The sequence below is a fragment of the Asparagus officinalis genome, chromosome 6 (genome assembly GCF_001876935.1).
Source record: "Asparagus officinalis chromosome 6, Aspof.V1, whole genome shotgun sequence".
NCBI classification, from domain to species: domain Eukaryota; kingdom Viridiplantae; phylum Streptophyta; class Magnoliopsida; order Asparagales; family Asparagaceae; genus Asparagus; species Asparagus officinalis.
The window spans coordinates 21,003,554-21,027,776 of NC_033799.1; the positions used below are offsets into that span (position 1 = coordinate 21,003,554).

General features: G+C 37.2%; 1 protein-coding gene across 1 annotated transcript; it reads right to left on the reverse strand.

Moving 5' to 3' along the window:
- Nucleotides 624-15,557, reverse strand: LOC109845877 (aconitate hydratase, cytoplasmic-like). Its single transcript, XM_020415128.1, has 5 exons — nucleotides 15,430-15,557; nucleotides 3,600-3,819; nucleotides 3,429-3,521; nucleotides 3,026-3,081; nucleotides 624-1,012 (listed from the first exon to the last, which is right to left on the reverse strand). The coding sequence occupies exons 1-5, from the start codon at nucleotides 15,555-15,557 to the stop codon at nucleotides 1,003-1,005; spliced, it is 507 nt and encodes a 168-aa protein (XP_020270717.1). The 3' UTR covers nucleotides 624-1,002.

Consider the following 24,223-nt stretch of genomic DNA (forward strand, 5'->3'; position numbering starts at 1 on the left):
CCTTTGTGTTCATTTGGTCTTTTATAATTGTAACTAAAATGTAGTTGCAGTTGATTGATTTGGTTTGAAAAAAGTTATAACTTATAGTTGTAATTGTAGGTTTAAAAAATCTTCAATTTAGTTATTTTCCATTTACAAGCATTCCACTTCTCTCTTCCTAGTCTGAGAGTATTTTAATCTTTCATGAATATATTAGTTATTTGCCATTTACATGCATTACTTACGCTACTCTCTTCCTAGTCGTGAGATAAAATAAGTTTAGGGGTTATGTGGAAAACCCTTATCAGGGTGCTTTTGGTGAGATTAACCACTAGTAGAAAAATGAGCATCCTTGACGGGCTTTCCCGTCAGGGATGCTAAATTTCCCGTCAGGGATAGGTATCCTTGACGGCTTCCCGTCAAGGATACGCCGTCAGAAAAAGTCCCGTCAGGGAAGAAACATCCCTGACGGAACGCCGTCAGTATAATCACCAAAAAAAATATTTTGATTTTATGCAAAATTTACTGTATACAATCCCTACACTACATTCGAAATATATGCAATCCAAATTTCACAACAATCTCCACAACCATCTCGCGTACATTCAAATTTCACAAATTTCGTGCACTTTCCATATCTAGTATCTCGCATACATCCATACACTACATTCAAAATTTTTACAATCAAAATTTCACAAACATTTAAAGAAACTTGCATAAATTCAAATTTCACATTTCATAACTAATATCTCACATATACATCTCATAAAAGATCTATATCCACATGTATAACTCAATAATCAACTTTAAAAACATACATATTTCATACATCAAGAATGCAGTTCAGCAAGGTCCAACTCCAGGTAGGACGAGTATAATCTTTCCTTCTGAGGCTGATTTTCGATAACAAAATAAGTTATCAGCCAATTCTAGGATGTGATATGTGTACCTAAGTTAGAGAGGAAATTACGTCTACCTCACTATAATCAACAAACATCTTGTTTGCCCGCAGATATTCCTCGATCATAGCCACCTACAGAATAAAAGACAGTTAATTAGATGACAAACAGGTCATTTCAGAAATTCTGAGTTCAAAGGGATTTGTTGACAGGATTACGACAAGAAGAACCTAGAAGAATTTAGACTGAAAGGGAAAACTTGTCAATTATTCTACCTAATGACAGATGTCTCACCACAAGATTCACAACCACTCAATTATCACCATGCAGCAGCCTGCTGATTTGCATCAATGAAACTCTAAACATGCTCTAAATGTAAAAGTAAATTATGGGGGAACGCAACAATCTATTGGGTTCGAATGCAAAAATGTGCTCAAACCATTTAAACATGCAAGTGACTCACTTTGGTGTAAAAGTAGCAACGAAAATAAGATGACAGGTTGTGAACAATGTTGTATACCACGGAATTTGAGACTATACATGTGTCTGTTATGTGTATACATGCTTTTGGCACAAAAAAAATGGATGCATGCTGCCACTTATGCCTCGGAGATAAATATACAGCAGCAAAGGATGAAAATAGTGCGACGGATGAAAATGGATGGACCAGCTTAAATTTTTAGAACTCAAATTCAAGCCAGTCAGTTCTGGAAGAACACATCAACAGAAAAGGCCTTGGAATGTTCTGGAAATATTAAGTTCCACATGCTTGTTATTTTACTTTATCATATAATTTTTATTATTATAAACATTTCACATATATTATAATTTTTATTTTGCAGTCCGTGAAGAATTCTTGTAGTAAGTAACAGGTTAGGTTTGATTATGTCATATGCAAATATACATAAGTGGCCTAACTTTAAAATATTAGGTTTGATTATTGTCATATGCAAATATAAATTAAGAGGCCTCGTACTAAATGGTTAGGTTTGATTATTGTCATATGCAATTATACGTTTTCTCATCTTTTAATATACTTAAGAGGGACAAAAAATCATTGCATCTATCTGTCTGGAATAATATTTCATCGGACATAAATGTTAGAACAACGACCATTCTGTCAAGTTCAAAATTTTGCTGATATCCATCTCAAGCCATACCAAAGACCACTTCAGTTCTATTGCGAGCGTTCAATATTTTTACCTGTATACTTAAGCAACAATATTTTAACACATTACCATTTCCATCTAGTAAACATTTGAATACTCTCTTACTAGTTACAATTATCAATGAGTTTTTCCGTGGATGGATGGTCTTACAATTCATATTAAAAGTTAAAACTTCAGAAATTTGGCATGTCTAACTTTAAATTTGGCATATCCAACTCTTCACTGCACATTGATGCTTCCATTCTTGTGCCTAGCTAATATATGGATTTGACTAAGAGTTTATGCTATGGATACAATATATCGTAATAACAGTGAAGGGTTGATGCTATGGATACAATTTATATCAATGAAGGGTTGATCCTGTGGATATAAAGCTAAAATCAGGCACCAAAGGTTCAAAGTTAAGCCTAGAAGAAATTTTAATACTTTGGGATGAAAATGAAGTACCATTGGAGTTCTTTGTGAATCCGAAAGGCCAAGGGTTACTCTTATTTGGTTGATCCTAGCACGCTTCTCTTTTCGACACAGATTCTTCTTCTCACCTTTTAAAATTGAAACAACACTTTCTGCGTCTAGAGTCTTTTCAACTTCATCCTCAGACTGTGAAAAAGAATAAGAACATTACTAGATATGACTGTAATAAGAATGTGTTTTGGCAAAAGCAAAATGCTATTATCAATTATAAGAATGTGTGCGCTAGTAAAATTAATAAGAAATTGGAAATTTCATTCTTTAAGTGTAATTTCTTTTTGGTTCATACTTCTTGGAAAGATGGTGACTTGATGGCAAGACATAAATCGTAACACAAGCAGGCCACTCCATAGATATAACCTCCAGACACTTGATATAGAAGAAGCATTAAAATTGAGCCATGTAAATGAAGTTGCCTTTGTAGATGAAAATTGATAAATGTTGTTTTATAGCAAGAGGAAATAGAGGTACATTAACTTTCATGAAAGAGGATGACAATTTACTTACAGACAACCAGCACATATAAGAATGTAGCAACGGCAAAGCACAAGATCTACTGGAACCTGCAAGAAAAAAGAACAATGCAAAAGAAGTGAAGCAGCAACCAAAGCAGAAGTTTAACAACAAAAATAAAAGCAAAAGTCAATATCAAGCAGCAATATACAATTCGAATAGTTGCAATAAGGGTTTTTCGCTAGATATTTTCAGTACGTGATTGTGAAAAATCATTACAATAATAAGAAAATCAACCATTCCAGTGAAGCAAGAATACCAAGAGTACAAATTAAGCATACTGGAGTTAATTAAAACTTAGCCCCCTGAGGTATCTGTACCATGAATTTAAAGTAAATGAAACATTGTACCCAAGCAACTAGTAACAAGCCAACATGAAGGTTAGAGATATCATTACCAATGGATTGATCTTATTAGAATCACTTCCTAGCTTGTTCATAGCATCTTGCATACAGGCCAGATCGACAACAGATGGCACACCAGTAAAATCCTGCCAACAACAATAAAAAATGTCAATAAGCAGAGTGCGAAGAAAATGAGGGTATCATCTGTATTCTGTGTGACAAACCTGCAGAAGAACACATGCAGGCTTAAATGGAATCTCAACTTGCTTTGGGGAGGTATTCTCCCAGTCAATAATCTTCTCGACATCATTCTTTGTGACCTGGAAGTTATCAAAGTTCCGGATGGCTGACTCAAGAAGAATCCTAATAGAATACGGTAGCTTGTCTGCACCCCCCCAAAAAAAAAGGTAAAAACTTCTTTCAGATAACCATGTGGCACTGACGCTAGAAATAGGTTTTTTTTAAAAAAAATTGTTGTAAACAACCATATTAGACATAGGAAAGTTTCCAAACTCTAACGCACTTCTTATTTTCTCTCAAAAAGAAGCTCAAAAGAAGCACAAAAGCATAGAATAGAAGATATTTGTCACTTGATGTAGATGACATAAAGAGAAACCCAGAAAAAATTAGGGTGTGCTCGTGCATGTGTCCGACACATGCACATGTATGAAATGAAGGTGTCAAATACATAAGCCGAAACGCAGCAGTATCGAGAAACTTCAACAGTCCTATGTCCAGGGTTTGCAGAGAAGCGATCATCCAATTGACACCCGGTAACAGTGTCTGCGCGTGCGCGCCGCAAGCAGTTCCATACGCCCCCGTCTCTGATTGGTCAGCCCCACACTGCATGAATGGAGGCTAGCACAACTGCAAGCATACCTCTACTAATTATCATACATCTTTTCGACAGGCACATTCATCAAATCTACTTATCATACATCTTTTCGACAAGGGTTAGTAAAAATGAGGGTGGAATTTTCACGGGGGAAATTTTTAACGAGGGGGGAATTTTTCACGAGCGGAAATTTTGGAACAACATCGTTGACGGGCTACCCGTCAGCGATGTTCATATCCCGTCAGTGATGTTTACATAGCTGACGGGATCGATAAACTTGTGACGGCAACATCTCTGACGGTTAATCCCGTCAGCGATATAAACATCGCTGACGGCATTATCCCGTCAGTGATGTTTCCGTCAACAATACCTATTTTTCCACTAGTGAACCCTTGAAAAGAAAGAATCCCCACACGCTTCCCCATGCCGAATCCGATCAAGCCGCGAGTTAAGCGTTGGCGCAGCCCAGTCCATCCAAATCTGACTTGGGTTAGCCGCAATTCTCAATTCGTTGGAAACTCTAAACCTTCAAGGGCTACGAATTTCAGGTTAAAATTGATGATTCTTTTATGGACCATTAGATTTTAATATTTTATATGCATGAAATAGCTCCATTGCATGTAGGAGAAGGGTTTCTCAGAGACTATAAATAAGTCCCTTCTCCACCCAATTTATGCATTAGATACTGAAAATTGTTTCTCAATTTTATTACTCTCCTCCTCATGACCAAGCAATAAGATGTAAGGATTAGCCTAAAAAGACATAAGCCAGCTACAAGGTAAAGGTATGAATTTTTATTGCTTCCATATTTTGTGATTAATACTTGTTTATTTGTGATTTATACGAGTTTATCTCTAGAATTGCAATCAAAGTTAAAGACATTCAATGTTTGCGATATGAGTGTTAGGACGTATTTCGTTTAATAGCTCGTGTTTGAGTAATAACAAACTCTTATTTAATATCTATTTAAGATGATATAATATAGGTGAACTGATATACAAAAGTTATGAGGTAAATGATGCAAAAATCAGTATCAAGCTTATTTCATGTAAAACCCAGAAAATTTGTGTTAATATAATTAATATGTGATTAATTATGATATATGGATATTTATTTTGATAAATATAGTTAAATGGTATATGAGTAGTATACCATGTGTTTTGAGTATAAACAAGATCATTCGTGAGGAAGAAAAGAGTCGAAACATGCACAATGGCCAAAAATATGAGAAGCTGGAAAATTTCAATCCGATCGACCGCCGTGGTCGATCGCGAAATCTGCAGAGAGTCAGATTCCTATTTTGAATTGGTTTCGGTTTTCTAATGCCTACATCTATTTTCTCTGATTTATATATCATATGTTCACGATATTTTCAAGAGTATCGCTATTGCACAAGGAGATGCACACATGTAAGTATTATCAGTCGTAGTTTTGCTTCCATATTAGATTCCCGCGAGTAGGGTACTTTCTTTGAGATCGTGGCGTACATGATATGGCTTATGGTTAACTTTTGTTTTGAATAAGATCCCCCTTACATTAGAGCCGTCTACTCGAGTATAGTTTTGAGATGAGATATTTATTCTACATGTTTGAGGTTTGGAATGTTTCCTTTTATTTGCTGTTTTTCATTCATAGAGTTTAGAGTTGGTATTTTGGGAGTCACAATTTGAGACATGGTATATACATGAGGGTTTCCTTGTTTGGATTATTTCGCTCGACGTACTAACTCTCATGTTGTGGATTTCTAAATACTAATCTCCAGTTAGAGTTATATGAATGATTTCATACTTATATGTACTGACTCTATTTTTTATATACTCCTATCTCTTCCCTTGGGGAGAGGTGGAGATGATATCGGTATAGCGCTTTGACGCTCGTTGTTTTTTCCCCTTTCAGACAGCGAGTCCGGTGTACGGAGAGTCGCAGGTTGATGTGATTTCTTTATAGATTTCATCTAGCTATTTATTATTTTAGTAGTTATTACAGAACTCCACAGTTAGTAGTTTATGTTTAGACTCTAGACTTGTATTTCATTTTGTAGAGGTTGAGAGCCATAGTGTTACTTTATTAGACTCATTGTACTTAATGTTTATTTTAGACTCAGAGATATTTCTATTCTATTTTAGTTGGGCTCACTAATATTCTTCTCTTATTGCTTCTGTATACCCCTGGTTTGTTCTATCTCTATTATTTGCCTGTCGGTACTTTCACCTATTTGTTGTTTCCACTAGAGTGGATAGTGACTGTGATGGTAAAACATGTTGTAGCATGGTGTTTGGTACTTAGCAGGTTTAACATTTCGGGTTTCGTCTTGAACTACAGCCTTGCGTGAAACATGGGATGTCACAGTTGGTATCAGAGTTCTAGGTTCCAATATCCTTAGGATCATTCCTGTGTCATATTGTGGAGATAGGATAGAGTTTTTTAGGAATCATGTATACAGCCCGCTAGAAATTCCTAGTATGAGTGAGGACGTATTATATATGTACGCGAAAAATTACAAAATTTTATTTTGATGAACTATTTTCTTTGAATAATAAGGTATGCTATGAGTAATATATGATACGATTTACTTATTGGTATACGTTATATATTTTCCTGCTTGAGATTCTTTTTACTACGTAATAAGCACTACTTCTATATTATAGATGTCAGGAAGAGGTCGTGGACGCCGAGGTACTTGTGCTCAGCGAGCTGAGCAAGTCGATAGAGAGCCCGAGCTGTAGTAGGCTCCACAGTACTTAGTAGATCTCATAGCACCGTTAGCTGCTCGACTAGTAGCTATTGAGGAGCAGTTAGCAGATCAGGTTCGACAGGGAACACCCATTTAGGAGGAGATGCCAGAGGGGACACCGGTAGTCACACAACCACCTTCAGTTGATGATAGAGTGGCTGAGAATGTGGCTTAGCTTCGTCTGGTAGAGAGGTACCAGAAGTTGAAGGCTCCAAAGTTTCATGGTTCGACGGATTCCATTACGGCACACAAATGGAAGGAAGATGTAAGCAACATTTTGGACATGCTTAATGTGAATACTGTGCAGAAGCAGAGGCTAGTAGCTTTCACCCTCAAGGGTGATGCAGGAGGATGATATCAGCTTCGTTTTACTCCAGAGAAGAGGTTAACGGCCTCATGGGAGACTTTTGTGTATTTCTTTGAAGAACAGTATGTTTCAGTTGTAGCGAAAGCCGAGGAGTTAGAGCTGGCTCGGTTGGAGTAGGGGGATATGTCAGTGACGAATTTTGAGAGTAAATTCATGTCACTACTTAGATTCACTGGAATGTGGCACACCGAGGAGAGGCATGCTTATATGTTCATAATAGGACTTCGCCCATGTTTACGCCGATATCTAGTATCTCGGAGGTTCCGTTCAGTGCGGGAGGTGGCAGATGCTGCCATGGCTCAGGAGACAGACACAGCTATATTTATTAAGGGCAAAGATGGTAATGCTAAGTCAGGATAGTTTGGGGATAAAGGTAAAGGTAAGAGACCTCTTACAGGCTCAGAAGGACCCCATCAATAGGTCAAGGTTGTTAGACCCTAGAGGGGGGTGATTAGGGTCACAAGGCTATAATGGTGCAATAAAATTAAGACAAACAAAACACAATATCCAAAAGCAATCAAAATAGAGGAGATAGAGTTAGGAATCGTTATCCTGTGACGTGCGATGTGTTAACGAGGTTCGGTTCGCTGACCTACGTCCCCGCTCCCCACTCTCGAGGAGAAATCCACTACACAACCCGGTTTGGAAGTCGGAACTTCTTCTACACAGCGATCCCCTCACGATCTTACACTACACAGTTGATCTCACTAGATCACACTCCCACACAATTGATCTACACAAGATCAAGCTCTTAAAATAGTAGAAATGGTGTAAGAACCCTCTCTTTACAATGTTCCTATGGTAAAGAGAAGATAACACTGAAGCTAGGATGTGAAACACAAAAACTCAGAAGAAACAGGTTTAAAAATGAAGCTCTGTAAAAACGTTCTCAGAAAGATTTTTAAAGATCTGGGACAATGAGGAAGAAGAAGATAGGTTTTTATAGAAAATCACAGCTGTTTGAAACCCATAATCAATCCCCCAAAACCTGGAAACAGAACAGCGCAGAGATCGTGTGAAATCGGTGCTAAGATCTATACCATATGACCGTTTAAAATATTCGGCGGTCGACCGTGACTTTTTCGCGGTCGACCGCGAGTCAGTTCAGAAACTTAACAAAGTCCAGAGACTTTCGCGGTCGACCGTGGGAAATTTTTTACTTACGGTCGATCGCGACGGTCGACCGTGAAAGTTTCTGCTGCCCACTGACGAGTGAGCTCAGGCGCGGTCGACCGTGGCGGTCGACCACAATCTGATACACTCAAAAACCTGATTTTTAACTTACTTAAAATATTTATAAAATATTCATTTGACCTCTAAAAATTGAGAAACTTTGCAAAATATTTTTAATACTAAAAACAAATTGTTTGGAAAAGAAATTTTGCAAATAGGTCCTCATACTTGTGAAAAATAGTATTTTGTGAAATACGTTCAAAACAATAAGTATGAAAACGTGTGTGTTGATATCCCAATAGCTTTAGATGAAATCTAAGCTATTTGCCTACATTCTAGCACTAGAGAGAAAATAAAAACTAGCTAATATCCTCATGAGAATACAATTCTTGAGTCTTGATATAGCTTGGGTTTGGATGAAGCTTCTAATTGAATTTGGTGTTCTTGAAATAACGTTGCTTCATCACTATGTCTCCTCCTCCTTTGGATATCATCTTTGTAACGCATATTCCATCCAATCCTCCATTTGTGGCACTAACATGCTTGATATATATGTATTCACTATATTTTTACTCAATAAGCAATTAGTACCGATAATGGTGATTGTAAAACATCATCAAAACATAAGGGCTAACAATCTCCTCCTTTTTGATGATGACAACCAACCATTATATAAGAACAAAAAATAAATATAGCTTATAGATAGATGCTCCCCCTATCTATGAGCTCCCCCTAAATATATGCAACAAATAAGGAGATCTCTCCCCCTTTGTCACCATCAAAAAAGGGGTAAAGAGAAATGCATGCAAAAATACAACTAATCAAGCAAGCAAATAGAACTTTCACATATTGCATAAGCCCAAACCATTTCTTATGCGACAAAAATCATCCTCACAAGAGGCTTAGTAAATATATCCGTTAATTGAGATTTTGTGTCAACAAACACTAGGGATACATCTTGTCTCTCTACATGATCGCGTAAGAAATGATGGCGCACATCAATATGCTTGGTTCTAGAATGCAAAACCGAATTTTTGAAAATATTTATAGCACTAGTATTATCACAAAAGATTTTTATATTTTGAAAATTCAAATCATAGTCAACCAAGCTTTGTTTCATCCACAAAACTTGAGCACAACATAAGCTGGCGGCAATGTATTCCACTTCCATAGTGGACAATGCAACGCAATTTTGTTTCTTGGAAGCCTAAGAAACAAGTGAATTTCCTAAGAATTTGCATGTTCCACTCGTACTCTTGCGAACTACCTTACATCCGGCAAAGTCGGTATCACAAAAACCATATAAATCAAAAGAGGTGCTCTTTGGATAAAATAAACCAAGATTAAAAGTTCCATTAACATACTTAATGATCCTTTTAACCGCAATTAAATGAGATGTTTTAGGAGAAGCTTAAAAACGTGCACATGCACATACACTAAACATGATATCGGGTCTACTAGCGGTGAGATAAAAAAGACTACCTATCATACCTCGGTATAGTTTTTTGGTCCACATCCTCACCACTTTCATCCGCATCAAGCTTTACACTTGTACTCATGGGAGTAGGCGCATGCTTAGAATTCTCCAAATTGAATTTCTTCACCAATTCCTTAGCATACTTGCTTTGAGAAATGAATATCCCATCCTTAGTTTGCTTGACTTGGAGCCCGAGAAAGAATGTAAGCTCTCCCATCATACTCATCTCAAAATGATCTTGCATAACTTTAGAAAATTCCTTGCACAAAGATTCATTAGTAGCACCGAAAATGATATCATCAACATATATTTGAACTAAAATGAAATCATTTTTCCTTTTTCTCACAAAAAGAGTAATATCAATTGTTCCTTTTAAAAAACTATTTTCAACAAGAAAACTAGAGAGGCGAGCATACCAAGCTCTAGGAGCTTGTTTCGCTCTAGGAGCTTGTTTCAATCCATATAAAGCTTTTTGAACCCGGTACACATGATTAGGAAAAGCATGATCTATGAAACCGGGGGGGTTGCTCAACATATACTTCCTGATCTATAAAACCATTTAAAAATGCACTTTTAACATCTATTTGAAATAATTTGAAATTTTTAAAGCTAGCAAATGCCAAAAACATCCTAATAGATTCCAACCTTGCAACCGGTACAAAGGTTTCATCATAGTCTATGCCCTTCTCTTGATTGTATCCTTGGGCAACCAAACAAGTTTTATTTCTAGTTACAATACCATGTTTATCAAGTTTATTTCTAAAAACCCATTTAGTACCAATTACACTAGCATTGTTAGGTCTAGGAACTAGTTTCCAAACATCAATTCTTTTAAAATTATTTAGTTCCTCATGCATAGCTAAAACCCAAAATTCATCAATTAAAGCATCATTAATCTTTTTAGGCTCTAGTTGAGATAAGAAAGCAATATTACCACACACACTCAAAGCTTTTGAGCGAGTAACAACTCCTTGTGAAGGGCTCCCAATTATTTGTTCCTTTGGATGGTTTGATGTGAATTTCCAAGCTTTAGGGAGTTCAACTTGTTCATGAGCATTGGAGCTATCCACATCCTTTTGTGCTTCTATAGAGGGTGTATCATTGAGTTGTAAAAGGTCTAATCCTCCCTCATCATCATTATCTTGCCTAGGTAAAACAACTTGTGTACTAACATTAGTCTCATCAAAAGTAACGTTTATAGATTCTTCAACAACGAGAGTTCGTTTGTTGAAGACCCTATAAGCCTTACTTCGAGGTGCATAACCCAAGAAAATACCAACATTAATTTTAGAATCAAATTTGTCATGATGATCTTTTGTATTTAAAATAAAACATTTGCAACCCAAAAATATTTTAGCAAATCAAATGAATTTAGCATAGTGCGTGCCATCTCTTGTATGGTGCGATTTTTCCGTTCAACAATACTATTTTGTTGTGGTGTTCTAGGAGCGAAAAACATGTGAGTTATACCATGATGAGCACAAAATTCATAGAAAAAATTATTTTGAAATTCACCTCCATGATCACTTCTTATTTTAACAACTTTTAAATCTTTTCATTTTTAATTCTTTTGACATGATTAGAAAATTCTTCAAAATAATTATTTTTATTTGCAAGAAATATAGTCCATGTAAATCGAGAAAAATCATCAATAATCACAAATACATAGTGTTTGCCTCCAAGAGAGGTAACACGCATAGGACCAAATAAATCAAGATGAAGTAATTGCAAAGGTTTAGAAGTCGATACCTTATTGATGGATTTGAAAGAAGATTTTGTTTGTTTACCTTTGGCACAATCTTCACATATGGTGTCTTTGATGAAGTGCAAGTTAGGTAACCCTTTTACAAGATTTCTCTTAGACAATTTTGATATCAATTCCATGTTTGCATGTCCAAGCCTCTTATGCCAAATCCAAGGGTTTTCATCAATTACCGTAAGGCACTTGACATCTTGATTCACTAATTCATTCATCTCAAAAATGTACACATTAGATTTACGATTAGCAACAAAAATAATTTTTCCATTTATACTAATAATGCATTTGTCTGGTTTAAAGGAAATATCAAAACTTTTATCACTTAATTGGCTAATGCTAAGAAGATTATGATTCAAACCATTAACCAAATAAACATCTTCTATAACAGGTGAATGTTTCACACCAATAGAACCTATGCCAATGATTTTACCTTTCTCACTACCACCGAAGGAGACGCTACCTCCTTCAATCCTTGATAGGGTTGCAAATAACTCTTTGTTGCCCGTCATATGATGAGAGCAATCACTATCAAGGTACCACATCTCTTTACGTCGTTGCCGTGATGTCCCCTACAAGAGAGGAAGGTGTAGTAACTTTAGGTACCCAAATCTTGGGTCATTGATGGTTAGTGAACTTAGTACCTTTGGGTACCCATGTCAATCCATAAAATTCATAATTATCTTTAATTCTACAATGAGTAGAAATATGACCATGTTTCATGCAATATGTGCACACAAAATTTCTTTTGTATGAATGAGTATGAGAACCATGAAACCTATTTCTACCATGGTGATGATGATTAGCATAAGCATGAGTAGGTCTAATCCTACCACTCTCAATTTCTAGTCTTTCAATCTTGGATCTTAATTGCTTATTCTCAAAATCGAGATCTCCTAGCAATTCATCTTTTAGCTCAAGAGAGGTTTCTAGTTGTTCTAGTTTCACATCACAAGAAGCATGCAACTTTTTGAAAGAAGAGAATTCCTTTGACATTCTTTTAAATTCAATGTTCAATTCTTCTAGAGCCGTAGCTAGATCACATTGCATGTAAAAGGATTCACTCTCGGTGTCGGATATTACCTCATGTTCAAGGACCATGAAGCAAACGTTGGGATCATAAAGAGCAAGTTTAGCTCATTCTTCATTACTATCTGAATCGCTTGGTTCGGATTCCTCCCATCTGGCATACATAGCCTTCTTCTTCTTGTACTTCATGTACTTCTCCTTAAGTCTTGGGCAATCCTTAGCGATATGGCCTGGTTCATTGCATTCAAAACATTTTTCTACACGTGAAGGAAATTTGTTGTTAGATCATGGGTTAAATTTCTTATTCATTTTTATGAGTCTAGAAATTCTTCTAGAGAGATGAGCCACTTCTCTAGAAAAATCAACTTCACTATCCGATGACGAAGAGGAGTTATCACTAGCTCCTTTGAGAGCTATGGTCTTCAATTTTGGTGATGGCTCCTCAACTTCCCGTGAGGGCACTTCCTCCTTCTCTTTTTCCTTGAGCTTCTTCGCATGAACCTTGAGCTTGCCGATGAGGCCATCGAGAGGTAGAGTGGTAAGGTCATGAGCTTCTTCTATCGCCGTCGCCTTGGGTTCCCACATCGGAGTCAATGAACGGAGAAACTTGTAGTTCGTCTCTTGAATAGTCAATTTCTTGTCAAGACCATACAATTCATTGATAATGTTAGTGAAGCGAGAAAACATAGCATCAATTGATTCATTTGAAAGCATTTGAAACAACTCATATTCATGCATAAGTCCGCTAATCTTGGATTCCTTAACTTGGGGGGTTCCTTCGTGTGTGATACATAATTTCACCCATATTTCGTATGCGGTTACACACGTTGAAACTCTATTGTATTCATTTGGGGAAAAACCACAAATTAAGGCGTTCATAGCCTTAACATTGAGATTAGCTTGGTGCCTTTCTCCATCGGTCATAGTCCTAACTTTGGGCTTTTCTATATATTTTTTCTCTATGAGTTCTAGGATGTCAAGGTCAATGCAACGAAGGTAAATCCTCATCCTAGCCTTCCAATAAGCAAAGTTACTACCGGTGAAGAGTGGTGGTTTAGTAGTGGATTGTCCCTCTAGCATATGCACATTCATTGAAGCCTCCATAAGATCTTTTCTCTAAGGTGATTAAACCAAACACTAATATAGAGACCAAGCTCTGATACTAATTGTTGGACCCTAGAGGGGGGGTGATTAGGGTCACAAGGCTATAATGGTGCAATAAAATTAAGACAAACAAAACACAATATCCAAAAGCAATCAAAATAGAGGAGATAGAGTTAGGAATCATTATCCTGTGATGCGCGATGTGTTAACGAGGTTCGGTCCGCTGACCTACGTCCCCGCTCCCCACTCTCGAGGAGAAATCCACTACACAACTCGGTTTGGAAGCCAGAACTTCTTCTACACAGCGATCCCCTCACGATCTCACACTACATAGTTGATCTCACTAGATCACACTCCTACACAATTAATCTACACAAGATCAAGCTCTCAAAATAGTAGAAATGGTGTAAGAACCCTCTCTTTACAATGTCCCTATGGCAAAGAGAAGATAACACTGAAGCTGGGATGTGAAACACAAAAACTCAGAAGAAACTGGTTTGAAAATGAAGCTTTGTAAAAACGTTCTTAGAAAGATTTTTAAAGATCTGGGACAATGAGGAAGAAGAAGAAGATAGGTTTTTATAGAAAATCACAGCTGTTTGAAACCCATAACCAATCCCTCAAAACCTGGAAATAGAACAGCGCAGAGATCGTGTGAAATCGGCGCTGAGATCTGTACCATATGACCGTTTAAAATATTCGGCGGTCGACCGTGAATTTTTCGCGGTCGACCGCGAGTCAGTTCAGAAACTTAACAAAGTCCAGAGACTTTCGCGGTCGACCGTGGGAAATTTTTTACTTACGGTCGATCGCGACGGTCGACCGTGAAAGTTTCTGCTGCCCACTGACGAGTGAGCTCAGGCGCGGTCGACCGTGGCGGTCGACCGCAATCTGATACACTTAAAAACCTGATTTTTGACTTACTTAAAATATTTATAAAATATTAATTTGACCTCTAAAAATTGTGAAACTTTACAAAATATTTTTAATATTAAAAACAAATTGTTTAGAAAAGAAATTTTGCAAATAGGTCCTCATACTTGTGAAAAATAGTATTTTGTGAAATACGTTCAAAACAATAAGTATGAAAACGTGTGTGTTGATATCCCAATAGCTTCAGATGAAATCTAAACTATTTGCCTACATTCTAGCACTAGAGAGAAAATAAAAACTAGCTAATATCCTCACGAGAATACAATTCTTGAGTCTTGATATAGCTTGAGTTTGGATGAAGCTTCTAATTGAATTTGGTGTTCTTGAAATAACGTTGCTTCATCACTATGCCTCCTCCTCCTTTGGATATCATCGTTGTAGCGCATATTCTATCCAATCCTCCATTTGTGACACTAACATGCTTGATATATGTATTCACTATATTTTCACTCAATAAGCAATTAGTACCGATAATGGTGGTTGTAAAACATCATCAAAACATAATGGCTAACACACATCAGTAGGGTCCCTATAAGAAGGGCCATCAGTAGGATCAGAGGGCACAGCAGCAATACTAATTTCATGGAGCTTGTTTCAATTGCAACAAGCTCGGACACAGAGCAGCAGAGTGTTGCAGCGCACCCACATCAGGCCAGCAGGGTAGGAATCAGCAGTAACAGCATCAAAACCGCACTCAGAGACGCGGTCAGGGCAGCAGTTGAGGATTGAGGCACCTCCAGTAATCCCGAGGATTAAGGGACAAGTACGAGCCATTCAGGAGACCCAGTAGAGGCAGATAGTCCCATACGTTCTAGGCAATGCAGCGCAGCAGACTGGTAGAGTATATGCAGTTGTTCCTCGCGATCATGGCACGAGCAGAACGATGGTGGAAGGTACTTTCCTTGTAAATTCCTTTCCAGCACGCATTCTTTTTGACTCTAGCGCTTCGTATTCTTTTATCTCCTACGATTTTACGATTAGACTTCAGCTTGTGGCGTAACCATTAGATTTTCTTTTATCTGTATCTACTCCTTTAGGGGAGACGTCTCTTTTAGAGAGTGTTTGTAGGATATGTATCATCAGTTTAGACGATTCCGAGTTCGTGATTGACTTGATCGTGTTACGTATGTCTGAGTTCGATGTTATCCTTGGTATGGATTGGTTATCTTCCTATCATGTAAGTATTGACTATTTTACAAAAACAATCAGTTTACGAGCTTATGATGGATCTGAGTTAGTGGTAGCGACCTCCAGAGGCAACCAGTTTGCGAAGTCATATCTGGCATATGTCAAGGAGTTGATATTGCGGGATAAGGATGCAGATTTGAGTGAGATGTGAGTGGTCTCAGAGTACCAGGATGTCTTTCAGGACATACCAGGATTACCTCCAGTGAGAGAGGTTGAGTTTTACATAGAGTTGTAGCTAGGCACCATGCCGATTTCCCGAACTCCTTACCGTATGGCGCCTGCTGATATGAAGAAGCTACAGATCCAGCTAGATGAGTTGTTATCACAAGGATTCATTGGACGGAGTCACTCTCCGTGGGGAGCACCGGTCCTCTTTGTGAAGAAGAAGGACGGGAGTATGCGATTATGCATTGATTATCACTATTTGAACAAGGTCACTATCCCAAACATGTATCCATTACCGAGGATCGATGACTTGTTCGACAAGTTGTAGGGGGCTCAGTGTTTTTTGAAGATAGATCTTCATTCCGGTTATCATCAGTTACGGGTTCTGGAGATGGATACTCCCAAGACTGCCTTCTTGACTTGATATGGGTCTTTCGAGTTTCTTATCATGTCATTTGGTCTGACCAATGCACCCGCAATATTCATGGATTTTATGAATCGGGTTTTCTGTTCATACTTGGACTAGTTCATGATAGTTTTCATCGACGATATTCTTATCTATTCGAGATCAAAGGCCGAGCATGAGCAGCACTTGAGGTTGGCATTACAGACTTTGCAGGAACATCAGCTGTATGCAAAATTTAGCAAATGTGAATTCTGGTTATCGGAGGTTAGATTTTTGGGCCATGTCATTAGTCGGGAGGGCAATGTAGTAGATCCGGCTAAAGTAGAGGTCGTACTTGATTGGAAACCACCGAAGACAGTTACCGAGATTCGTAGCTTCTTAGGTCTGGCAGGCTATTACAATTTATTCATGATTTCTCGAAGATCGCGACACCACTTACACGCCTTACTAAGAAGGATGTACAGTTTATTTGGGCCACAGAATGCCAAGAGGCCTTTGAGACATTAAAGACTAAGTTGACTTCAGCACCAGTATTGATTATTCCCAGCACTGATAAGACTTTTGTTGTCTACACTGATGCATCCTTATCGGGTCTTGGAGGAGTATTGATGCAGACCCAGAGAGTTGTAGCTTATATTTTGAGACAGCTGAGGACTAATGAGCAGAATTATCCCACGTATGATTTGGAGCTAACAGCAGTGGTCTGTGCACTGAAGGCGTAGAGGCATTATTTGTACGGAGTACAGTTTGAGTTATTCACAGATCACCAATGTTTGAAGTACCTCTTTTCACAGAAAGAACTCAACCAGAGACAATGGCGATGGATAGAGTTTATAAAGGATTACGAGTTCGCTATACAGTACCATCTAGGAAAGGCGAACGTAGTAGCAGACGCGTTGAGCAGTAAGCATCATCGCGGGCTAGCGGATTTGAGGTGTTCACTATATCGGGATCTTTATACACTCAGCCATTATGATTTTAGGCCAAAGATTGGCGGGAGTAGTGTCTTCTTAGGAGCTTTATCAGTACAGCCGTCTTGGAGTGATAGAGTAGTCAGAGCTCAGTTAGAGGATTCTTGGATTCAAACCCGTAAGGGGGAGATTTTCAAAGAGCCTAAGGATGATTAGACTATTGGAGTAGATGGAGGCCTTAGGATGAAGGACAGGATTGTCATGCTGAACAATCTATAGCTGAAGAGGAAACTACTTGACGAGGCACATCGTAGCAGATATACAGTGTACCCAGACACGACGAAAATGTATAAGGATCTAAAAAGGCATTTTTGGTGGAGTGGTATGCTTAGAAAGATTACAGAGTACGTGACTAAGTGTTTTACCTGCCAGCTAGTTAAGGCAGAACATCAGAGACCTATAGGAACCCTACAGCCTTTACCCATTCCCGAGTAGAAGTGGACAGATATTTCTATGGATTTCATAGTAGGGTTGCCTAAATCAAAGAAATGAAATGATTCTATTTCGGTTATAGTGGACAGATTGAAAAAGTCACTGCATTTCTTACCTATAAGGACGACTTATACGGCGAACACATATGCGAGAATTTTTATTCGAGAGATTGTCAGATTGCATGGAGTTCCGGAGACGATTGTATCAGATCGAGGCCCAGTCTTCACATCCCATTTCTGGAGGAGTTTTCATGATGCTTTTGGCAGCCAGTTATCATTTAGTAGTGTCTTCCACCCCCAGACAGATGATCAGACCGAAAGGGTGAATCGGGTATTGGAGGATATGCTGAGAGTATGTGTTATAGATTTTTACGGTAGCTAGGAGGACCACATCCCATTGATTGAATTTACATATAATAATAGTTATCAAGCTACCATTGGGATGGCGCCGTACGAAGTCTTGTACGGGAGGCCTTGCAGATCGCTTATATGTTAGGCAGAGCCAGATGATAGTCTATTACTTAGCCCGGAGCTAGTTAAGCAGACCACATAAAAGATGGTATTGATTCGAGAGTGGATTCTTGCTGCACAGAGTCCGTAAAAGAGTTATGCAGATCAGCGGAGATGACCCTTAGAGTTTCAGATCGGAGACTTAGTTATGTTGAAAGTATCACCGATGAAGGGCGTTCAACGATTCGGTAGACGGGGGAAGCTTACCCAGAGATTTGTTGGTCCATTCAGGATTATCAAGCGCATTGGAGTTGTTTCTTATAGATTAGACCTTCCAGCATCGATGTCGAGTATACACGATGTCTTTCATATTTCGATGTTCAAGAAGGATTTGCGTGACGAAGAGCAGCAGAGGGTGATTAATTCACCAGAGGTTAAGATCCAGGATGATTTGACTACGATGGAGATTCCGGTATGAATTCTTGCTAGAGAGAATAAAAAGCTTAGAAACAAAGTCATTCCATTAGTGAAAGTTCAGTGGAACAGGTAAGAAGACGAAGATATTTCTTGGGAGCGCGAGGAGGATGTACATCACGACTACCCGCACCTGTTTGAACATGTAAGGTGTTGATATTTAAATGTGCTTATATGCATTGATAGATTTGATTATATGTGTTGTTTAGTCACATTTATATTTAATTCTAGAATGGGTCATTCAACACTTAGCTCTTAATTATTCGGAACATATGGTATATATATTGGGGTTCTTTGTTTGGATTTTTCACCCGACGTACAAGTTCCGTCTAATTAGGATGAAGTGAGGATGCACATATTTTAGATTGGTTAAGTTTAAATATGGCTTATGATTCATATCTAGGGATTAATGGTACGAGATGTGTACGAGAGGGTTTCCTTGTCTGGATTATCCCCTCTTAGTGCTTTTATCATATTATTAATTCCTAAGATACGATTGTGGAATTTCGAGGATGAAATTCTCTTAAGTGGTGGTGAATGTAAAACCCCAAAAATTTGTGTTAATATAATTAATATGTGATTAATTATGATATATGGATATTTATTTTGATAAATATAGTTAAATGGTATATGAGTAGTATACCATGTGTTTTGAGTATAAACAAGATCATTCGTGAGGAAGAAAAGAGTCGAAATATGCACAATGGCAAAAAATATGAGAAGCTGGAAAATTCCAGTCCGGTCGGCCGTCGCGGTCAACCGCAGTCCGATTGACCACCGTGGTCGACTAAAGTTCGGTCAACCGCCACGGTCGACTACGAAACCTGCAGAGAGTCAGATTCCTATTTTGAATTGGTTTTGGTTTTCTAAAGCCCACATCCATTTTCTCTGATTTAAATATCATATGTTTACGATATTTTTTGTTTTCTAAGAACCATAACAGCCACCAAAACCCCTTTAAACCCTAATTTGATTCTTGGAGAAGATTGGAGGCTTTCATGCGGGATTTTCGTGTGATTTTTGGCTTTTGGATTGGAGATCTTCTTTGGCATGGCATCTTAAACGTTTTTCTACAAATCTCAGGCGAGTTTATCTCTGCTAATCCCCCACCTAGTTTTTAAAATGTTTTTAAAGAGTTTTTAACATGTTTTATAGAGCTAAATTGACTAGTTTATGAATAAAAGTCAATTCTTTTGTATTATTTGTATAAAGACTAGGTCTTTCCATGTTAAAAAGTTTGAGAACGAATTTACAGAAATATTTAAAATTTGAAAATGATTTAAAACATTGTTTAATTTGAATAAAGATGATTTGTTCTTCGTTTTGAGTTTTTATGCATGATTTAGGGTTTTGTATATCAAGTTAATGCAAAATTTGTTCTTCGTTTTGAGTTTTTATGCATGATTTAGGGTTTTGTATATCAAGTTAATGCAAATAATCATGCTATATATGTTGAGATTATGCATGATTTAGGGTTTTGTATATCAAGTTAATGCAAATAATCATGCTATATATGTTGAGATTGCTTTCAGAAGTTTTTATCTGCTGTAGACATGCTTCCATGCAAGTATTATGTTATTTTAATCATGTTTGGATCACATAAACACGACATGAACACAACACACACAATCAGTATGAGATTCTGGAAAATCTGCCCACGGTTGACCGCGCGCCTTAGTGGCGGTCGACCGCGTGCAAGATAGAGGCCTGGGTAGGCTCTGAAACCCGTCGTGGTCAACCGTCACAAAATCGCGGTCGACTGCCACTTAGTCTTTGGTCCTGTTCATGTTTTGTTCGACTGTTTGAGTTTTCGAGCGAGCCTCTCGACCTTGTACTGTTATGATAAAATGATTATGAGTTGTTTAACACCTAGGATCTCAGTGAATACCAGATATGGACACGTACACCAAGATATGTGCACGTATGTTTAGAATATATTGTGTTAACATACTTTTTGTCATAATTTAATTTGATAAATAAATATGAAGAGTATAGTAAACACATGTATCTGGAATAGGGAAATAAAACCTATTTTCGCAGGACGATTGAGTAAGAATATTACAAAAGTATCGTCATTTCATGTATCCGGAATAGGGAGATAAAATCTATTTTCGCAGGACGATTAAGTAAGAGTATTACAAAAGTATCATCATTTTATGTATCCGGAATAGAGCGATAAATCATATTGTCGCATAGCGATTGAGTAAGAATATTATAAGAGTATCGATATTGCACAAGAAGATGCACACATGTAAGTATTATCAGTCATAGTTTTGCTTCCATATTGGATTCCCGCGAATAGGGTACTTTCTTTGAGATCATGGTTTACATGATATGGCTTATGGTTAACTTTTATTTTGGATAAGATCCCCCTTACATTAGACCCATCTACTCGAGTGTAGTTTTGAGATGAGATATTTATTCTACATATTTGAGGTTTGGAATGTTTCCTTTTGTTTGATGTTTTCGATTCATAGAGTTTTGAGTTGGTATTTAGGGAGTTACTATTTGAGACATGGTATATACATGAGGGTTTCATTGTTTGGATTATTTCGCTCGACATACTAACTCTCGTGTTGTGGATTCCTAAATACTAATCTCCAGTTAGAGTTATATGAATGATTTAATACTTATATGTACTGACTTTATTTTCTATATACTCATACCCCTTCCCCTGGGGAGAGGTGGAGATGATCTCGCTATAGCGCTTTGACGCTCGTTGTTTTCCCCCTTTCAGGCAGCGAGTCCAGCGCACAGAGAGTCACAGGTTGATAGGATTTCTTCATAGATTCCATCTAGCTATTTATTATTTTAGTAGTTATTGTAGAACTCCACAGTTAGTTGTTTATGTTTAGACTCTAGACTTGTATTTCATTTTGTAGAGGCTAAGAGCCATAGTGATACTTTATTTAACTCATTGTACTTGAGCTTTATTTCAGACTCAGAGATATTTCTATTCTATTTTAGTTAGGCTCACTGATGATTCTTCTCTTATTGCTTCTGTGTATACTTGGTTTGTTCTATCTCTATTATTTGTCTGTCGGTACTTTCACCTATTTGTTATTTCCACTAGAGAGACAATAACTGTAATGGTAAAACATGTCGAAGTATGGTGTTTGGTGCCTTATAGGTTTGACATTCCGGGTTTTGTCTTGGACTGAAGCCTTGCGTGAAAGCTGGGGCATCACATTTTAGTCTTGGAATCATTGATGGTCTACAATAAATGATTGATGGTCAAGGTTCATTGATAGTGTACAGTGAGCAATCACAGAAATCTAGAGAATTGATTTCAAACCATCGATGGTCTACAAGGAACCATCATTGGTCACCACATCTCATCGATGGTGTATAGTGATCAACTTTAGATTTCTATAAACTTAAAATCAAACCATCAATGATCTACAGGCACTCATCTGTTGGCCTTCTTGTTTTGATGGTGATTTAGCAAACAATTTACATCTAATGTTGTTTGTTTAGTGTTTGTGTTTTCGTATTTATTCTAAGCAAACAACGTGTTGGAGGATGGACGGAATAGAGCTTCAACGATCATATCCAATGGAGGTTGGTGGAATAGTGGAGTGAAGCAATGTATATTCAAGTTAAAGATAAAAGTTCAAGCTTCTTCCGCAAGTGTACCAAGTTGAGCTACATCGAAGATCAATCAAACTTGGGTATATTTAGTTTAGGTTTTATATTATGTGTGTTAGTACTTTAAGCTCAATCATATATACACACACATATTTTGTTTATATATATATAGTTATATATATATATATATATATATATAACAAATACATATATATATATATATATACATGTTTGGTTTCATATGGTAAAGTTGTTTATGTACACATGTATTTATAAGTTTTAGAAAATACATGAGTTTTCACAAAAGAAAAATTCAATTTGAGAAATTCTTTTTGTAACATGTTCAAAATCATATTTGTAAATATTTCCCAAAGTTTCATCAAGTTTGAAATTGATTTGTTATGTTTAATTGAATTTACAAAATCAAATTTTTCGTACGTGCATGTTCATGCATGTTTTTACAAAATAGATGAGTTTTCACAAATGGAAAGTGATATTTATGAAATTCTTTCTTTGAAATGTTTATCTATATGTTTAGAAACTTCTCTCAAAATTTTACTATTTTTGCAGTTGTTTTACTGTGCCCAATTGATTTTACAAAATCGTGTATGTCAGAAGATTTTCAGAAACTGTATATCTATGTTCAAATATTTATTTCTCTCAAATGAGAAAAGATTTTTCAGAAATTATTTCTCTAACATGTTCTTCTATATGTCTATAACCTTCCATCAGAATTTCATAATTTTTGGAGTTGATTTACTATTTTTAATTGATTTTACAAAGCTAGATATGTAGTACAATAGTACTCGCGGTCGACCGTGCTATAGTGCGGTCGACCGTCAAACTCTCTGCACGTTCTCTCAGTTTTGATGAACTTCGTGGTCGACTGCCACGGTCGACCGCTGCTACTGTAGTATCCGACCGTTAAACTTTAACGGTAACTTCTGTTTTTGGTTTTTTAGTGGGTTTTTGAGATTTTTTGAGTTGTTTTCTTCTACCCTATATATACCCCTTTGCCATAACTATTTTCATCATCCAAGAAGTTTTTAAATAAGTTTTAAACAAGGGTTTAAGTTTGTTTAGTATTTGTTTAAAAGAGTTTTTGTTTGGGAAGAAGTTTTACACAAGTGGAGGAGATCATCTACATTGATTGAGCTTCATCTTAATCCATCTCTCCATCTTGTTTTTCAGAGAAGCATTTCTAAACTCATATCTAGCTTTACATTTGCATATTTATTTGATTATCATTTTATTAAAGCTAGTTTTGTATTGAGTTTAGATTTGATTTACCTCTTTGTTACACACACACCCACATTGAGCTTTTTGTATTTACATGCATAGTATATTAGGGTTGTGAGAGATTGTAACATTGAGTTATGCTTAATTGAGTTCTCACCTTGTATGAGAGAACAAACCATTTATTGTTACATTAAGAATGTTGTAAGTTTTTTGGTGAGCTAGAAAACCGAGTGTGTTGTTGTGAAGTTTTCGGTGAACTAGAAAACCGAGTGTGAGGAGTGGACGTTAATCGGTGAACGTTAAAAACCGACATTGTGAGTGAGTGTATACGTTGATCGGTGATCGTTGCAAACCGACATAGTGTGGTTGTAAACGTTATTCGGGTGAGCGTAGAAAACCCGATCGTGATAGTGGATTTCTCCCAGGGAGTAGGGAGCGGAAACGTAGGACGGAAGGTCCGAACTCCGTGGCTTAGCACACATATTTTTTTCATCTTTATAGCCTTTCTCTCATTGTTTATTTCATCCA

Coding starts and splice junctions, on each gene's coding strand:
- LOC109845877 (XM_020415128.1), bottom strand. CDS start 15,557: ATGGCTCGTACTTGTCCCTTAATCCTCGGGATTACTGGAGGTGCCTCA. Junction 3,522..3,599: donor CTGCATGTGTTCTTCTGCAG/GTTTGTCACACA, acceptor TGTTGTTGGCAG/GATTTTACTGGTGTGCCATC. Junction 3,082..3,428: donor CTAATAAGATCAATCCATTG/GTAATGATATCT, acceptor TTTTTCTTGCAG/GTTCCAGTAGATCTTGTGCT.